We start from the raw sequence: 6000 nt of genomic DNA, 5'->3' as shown, positions 1-6000 counted from the left end.
CCAGTACGGACCAGTACCACAGTGGTTTTCATTGTAAAGGTTTCATTTCTTCATCTGTTCATTACTGGGCGTCAGCTGGTCGCCGAGGAAATAATAAACAGGAAATGTTCAGAGTCGGAGGTCACATCGATTCTTCCTGTTATTGTTTCAACAGGAAGTCCCTGCCGGTCTCTGCCGGTCCCACTGTTGCTATTATTATAATATATTATATATATAATATATATATATAATGTGTACTCACACACACACGTGATTTAAATATGTTAATAAGTGAAGGAGACTCAGAGGAGTTTGTCAACACGTTTATCAGATCTTCAACAGTCAGAACATTCAGAGGAAATATGCAGTACAGTCAGTGACGAGGACATGATGTAGTTAAAGTATTCGATGTGTACTAGCAGTACTCTGTGTATTTATTTGCAGTATTTGCTGATGAAGGCAGACAGCAGGTCTCTGTAAGGAGACTCCGATCGAGGAGTCTGGAGTTTGAGGAGTTTGTGGACGGTAGGAGAACGAAGGACGAGGTTGTGACTGAATCCAACTAGACTGGAGGTGAACCAGTAGAGCGCCATGGACTGGGGGGGAGGGGGGGGGGTAGAAGAGAGGTAGATATTTACAGGTAGAAGATTCAGGTATCAGCATGAAATCAAACCAGAGCAGCTGGACTCCTCAGCTTCTCTAGTTTCATATGTGTGTTGAACTCACAGAAGGAACTGCAGCAGCGATGGGAATCATCAACACGGAGAACGCTCTGATGGCGTTCGTCATGATCCTCTGGACACGAGACGGGTTGACTCTTTGAAGAGAAAACACCTGAAGAAGAAGAGAGGGGGAGGTTAGGTTAGATGACATCATCAGGTCAGGTGATAGTCACACACCTGCTGAACAGACTGACCTCTACGATGAGCAGGTTGGTGAGTCCCAGACAGACCGGTAGGATCCAGGTGGAGTCCGGTAAGGTGAGGTCCGGGAACCACAGAGCGCCTCCTGCTGCCAGATCAGACAGCTGCCCTGCAGACAACACGGTTTACTGGGAGTTAATGGAACAAAGACCTGGTCCAGGGTCAGTTAACTGGTAGTTCATTTAGTTTTACCAGACTGATCCGGACTCTGTGTACTAGACTGGTACAGAGTCAGTTAACCGGACTGGTCTGGACTCGGTGTTAGCTTACCAGACTGATCCAGACTGAGGTTTCGCAGGGCCAGAGAGAGGCTGATCCACAGAGGCAGCTGGACCCAGACCAGCAGACTGGCTTTGAAAGGGTGACAGTTGTCTCTGATGTAGAGCTGAGAAACAATACGACGCAGATTCTTCTTGAACTGGAACCTGACGAGAAACAGACCTGTGGTGACCTCCAGGATAATCACAGCCTCAGGAAACTTTACAGACAAAAACTAGAGACCTAGAGCATTCAGAGGATGGATGGATCAAACTAGAGACCTAGAGCATTCAGAGGATGGATGGATCAAACTAGAGACCTAGAGCATTCAGAGGATGGATGGATCAGACTAGAGACCTAGAGCATTCAGAGGATGGATGGATCAAACTAGAGACCTAGAGCATTCAGAGGATGATGGCTTTCCTAGCTACATTGACAATACGGGAGTTTCTTTGACTCACACAGATTTAGACTTTAGATGTTTAAAAATTAATCTGTTGTTATTTGTTTGTGTTGTTTCTTACCGGCTCTGTTTCTCCGTCCAGCCTTTCTCTGCAGCTCGGACTGAAACTTCATATCGGAGCCTCTTCGCCAGCTGCGAGATCTCCGCCTGCAGCGCCTCCACCTGGACATTACCCAGAGGTTACTATGGTTACCGTGATGGCTCCACTTTCTTAATGTCTCAGATGCTTTATGGACTAAATTGTTGATCGATCAATCAATAATCAGCAGATTAATCAATAATTCCTCCTCTCGTCGTCTCCCGTCACTCACCTTGGCAATGATGACCATCTGGTAGGTGGCGAGCGGCAGAGTGATGAGTGTCCTGACTGACAGCGTAGCCACGACGATGCTCAGCCACCACGGCAGCCCGCTCACCTGCTGCGCGCTGACCAGGAAGTGTTCGCACAGGTGAACTGGAGCTGAGTCCGAGAGGCTGCCGTACCAGCCGGCTGCACCTGCACCTGCACCGTCATCACGGCCGCCACCTGAGAGCCTCCTGACGCCTGACAGCGTCCCAACGCCTGACAGCATCCCGACGCCTGGCAACGTCCCGACACCCGATGACCTCCTGACACCTGACAGCATCCCGACTCCTGAGAGCCTCCTGACACCTGACAACGTCCCGACTCCTGATGGCCTCCTGAGACCTGATAGCGTCCCAACGCCTGACAGCGTCCCGACACCTGGCAACGTCCTGACACCTGGCAACGTCCCGCCACCTGTCAACGTCCCAACACCTGGCAACATCCCGACACACAGCGTCCTGACGTCTGACAACGTCCCGACTCCTGACAGAGTCCTGAAGTCTGACAGCGTCTCGACGTCTGACAGTGTCCTTCCACCTGACAGTGTCCTGACGGGTACCATGTGACGGCGGACTGCAGTGAGTCTGGCTGACGGAGGTGTAGACCAGGTGTGACCAGGTGGAGGTGACTTGTTGTTGAATGCAGCAGAACAGAGTCCTCGTACAGGAAGCTGCAGGACGCCGGACCTCACCGACCCCCCCACACTCAACATGATGACCCCCCTCCTGAAACATGAAGACACAAACAGGACTGAGGACTAAAGACCAGTTCAGGACAGACAGACACAGACCTGCACAGACCTGCACAGACCTGCACAGACAGACACAGACAGACACAAACCTACACAGACAGACACAGACCTGCACAGACAGACACAGACCTACAAAGACCTGCACGGACAGACACAGACAGACACAGACCTGCACAGACAGACACAGACCTACACAGACCTGCACAGACAGACACAGACCTACACAGACCTGCACGGACAGACACAGACAGACACAGACCTGCACAGACAGACACAGACCTGCACAGACAGACACAGACCTACACAGACCTGCACGGACAGACACAGACAGACACAGACCTGCACGGACAGACACAGACCTGCACAGACAGACACAGACCTGCACAGACAGACACAGACCTGCACAGACCTACACAGACCTGCACAGACAGACACAGACCTGCACAGACAGACACAGACCTGCACAGACAGACACAGACCTACACAGACAGACACAAACCTACACAGACAGACACAGACCTGCACAGACAGACACAGACAGACACAGACCTACACAGACCTGCACAGACAGACACAGACCTACACAGACAGACACAGACCTGCACGGACAGACACAGACCTGCACAGACAGACACAGACCTGCACAGACAGACACAGACCTGCACAGACCTACACAGACCTACACAGACAGACACAGACCTGCACGGACAGACACAGACCTACACAGACAGACACAGGCCTGCACAGACCTACACAGACAGACACAGACCTACACAGACAGACACAGACCTACACAGACAGACACAGACCTGCACGGACAGACACAGACCTGCACAGACAGACACAGACCTGCACAGACAGACACAGACCTGCACAGACCTACACAGACCTACACAGACAGACACAGACCTGCACGGACAGACACAGACCTACACAGACAGACACAGGCCTGCACAGACCTGCACAGACAGACACAGACCTACACAGACCTGCACAGACAGACACAGACCTACACAGACAGACAGACAGACAGACACAGACAGACACAAACCTACACAGACAGACAGACCTGCACAGACCTGCACAGACAGACACAGACCTGCACAGACAGACACAGGCCTGCACAGACCTGCACAGACAGACACAGACCTACACAGACAGACACAGACCTACACAGACAGACAGACAGACACAGACCTACACAGACAGACACAGACAGACACAAACCTACACAGACCTACACAGACCTGCACAAACCTACACAGACCTGCACAGACCTACACAGACCTGCACAAACCTACACAGACCTACACAGACAGACAGACAGACACAGACCTGCACAGACAGACACAGACAGACACAGACCTGCACAGACAGACAGACAGACAGACCTGCACAGACAGACACAGACAGACAGACAGACACAGACCTACACAGACCTACACAGACAGACACAGACCTACACAGACAGACACAGACCTGCACAGACAGACACAGACAGACACAAACCTACACAGACAGACAGACAGACACAGACCTGCACAGACAGACACAGACAGACACAGACCTACACAGACAGACAGACAGACACAAACCTACACAGACCTGCACAGACCTGCACAGACCTACACAGACCTGCACAGACCTACACAGACCTACACAGACCTGCACAGACCTACACAGACCTACACAGACCTACACAGACCTGCACAGACCTACACAGACCTACACAGACCTACACAGACCTACACAGACCTGCACAGACCTACACAGACAGACAGACAGACACAGACCTACACAGACCTGCACAGACCTACACAGACCTGCACAGACCTACACAGACCTACACAGACCTACACAGACCTGCACAGACCTACACAGACAGACACAAACCTACACAGACAGACACAGACCTGCACAGACAGACAGACAGACACAGACAGACACAGACCTGCACAGACAGACACAGACCTGCACAGACCTACACAGACCTGCACAGACAGACACAGATTATTATTAGTAATTTTTATAGTTATTGAGTTAAATTTTCTGCATTCAGTCGCTGAGACATAAAGGTGCAACAGGTGCAACAGGTGCAACAGGTGAGTCTCCAGTAGAACAGAACAACACTGATCTCTTTTCTTTAATAAAGCTGTTATTATTTAGCAGGACGGATCTCAGTGAAGATCACTAAACAGGTAGAGAGTTGAACGTACCTGTGTGACGTCAGCCGGGTCACGTTTCAGACCCTCTAAACTCTGGTTTTATATTCTTTATTGTTTCACCTTCATCCTCCATCCACCGGCAGCAGAGATGACGTCACACTGTTTACCGCCGTGTGTCGCGTAAATGTGACGTCACTAAAAAAAAAGAAAAAGAACCCTTTCTGTAAATAAAAACAATATTAATTAATTATTTATAAAGAAATGAAAACATCGATCACGCTTCAGAGAAATACAATAAATAATCAAGAAACGAAGATTTACCGGAAACGTTCACCCGGAACCAGAATCAAACCGGAAACATGGCCATACCTTCACAATAAAAGAATGAAACACCATTGTGTGTGTAGAGGCAAGTTCAACAAAGTATTGTGATGATTTAATATAATATACTTAAGACAGAACATTATAACATCAAAATTGGAGTAGTGTGTGGTGAACATGAAGACAACACTTGATCTTAAATGATTCAGGGTATTCAAATAAAAAACCTAAAAAATATAAATATAATAAAAGTAGAAATATTCAGTCAAAGTATTAAAGCAACAAAAATACTCCATCACAAGTAAATGTTTTACTTAGTACTAAAAGTACTTGTTACAAGGCATAATGACTAACATATATTATTGATTATTATGATGCATAAATGTGTAAAAGCCTTTTAATCTTGTAGCATAAGATTTTAAATAATTATACTGTTGGGCAGTTTAAAGGTCCCATCTTATAAAAAAGTGAGATTTTCATGTTTTTTTATTATAAAGCAGGCTTAAGTCCTATATAAATACTGTGAAAGTATCGAAACACTCAATCCACAGGGAAATACACACAGCCCGTATTCAGAAACTCTGCATTTGAAACAAGCTGTCAGGGTTTCTGTCCATTTGTGATGTCACAAATATACAATATTTAGACCCTTTACACGGTTTTAAACATAAACATTCTAAATGCGTCCCAGTTTGTTTCCTGTTGCAGTGTATGTGAATGTCATCAGCTGACAGGAAGTAAGCATGGACCCGAGCTGTTGCCTAGCAACCTAATTCTGTTGAAATTCTGTTGAA

General features: G+C 48.0%; 1 protein-coding gene across 2 annotated transcripts; it reads right to left on the bottom strand.

The window, feature by feature from the left end:
- Nucleotides 1–289: 289 nt before the first annotated feature.
- Nucleotides 290–5152, bottom strand: cox18 (cytochrome c oxidase assembly factor COX18). Of its 2 annotated transcripts, XM_074647601.1 has the most exons (8): nt 4937–5152; nt 2312–2694; nt 1935–2275; nt 1685–1785; nt 1173–1327; nt 896–1011; nt 706–813; nt 290–575 (listed from the first exon to the last, which is right to left on the bottom strand). In XM_074647601.1, the coding sequence occupies exons 2-8, from the start codon at nt 2679–2681 to the stop codon at nt 414–416; spliced, it is 1353 nt and encodes a 450-aa protein (XP_074503702.1). In that variant the 5' UTR covers nt 2682–2694; nt 4937–5152; the 3' UTR covers nt 290–413. The 2 variants fall into 2 exon arrangements, with proteins under 2 accessions (XP_074503702.1, XP_074503701.1); XM_074647600.1 differs by having other exon boundaries at nt 1935–2694.
- Between the last annotated feature and the right edge of the window lie 848 nt (nt 5153–6000).

The sequence above is a fragment of the Sebastes fasciatus genome, chromosome 10 (assembly GCF_043250625.1).
Source record: "Sebastes fasciatus isolate fSebFas1 chromosome 10, fSebFas1.pri, whole genome shotgun sequence".
Taxonomy (NCBI): domain Eukaryota; kingdom Metazoa; phylum Chordata; class Actinopteri; order Perciformes; family Sebastidae; genus Sebastes; species Sebastes fasciatus.
Note: the sequence above shows the minus strand (reverse complement) of the source record. Positions and strands in the feature narration are given on the sequence as shown.

What these genes read in the sequence shown, in the direction of transcription:
- cox18 (XM_074647600.1), bottom strand. Translation starts at nt 2,681, where the DNA reads ATGTTGAGTGTGGGGGGGTCGGTGAGGTCCGGCGTCCTGCAGCTTCCT. An exon ending in TGGACGGAGAAACAGAGCCG is followed by an intron (nt 1,328 to 1,684) that starts GTAAGAAACAAC and finishes GTTTCTCGTCAG; the next exon opens with GTTCCAGTTCAAGAAGAATC. An exon ending in CCAACCTGCTCATCGTAGAG is followed by an intron (nt 814 to 895) that starts GTCAGTCTGTTC and finishes CTTCTTCTTCAG; the next exon opens with GTGTTTTCTCTTCAAAGAGT.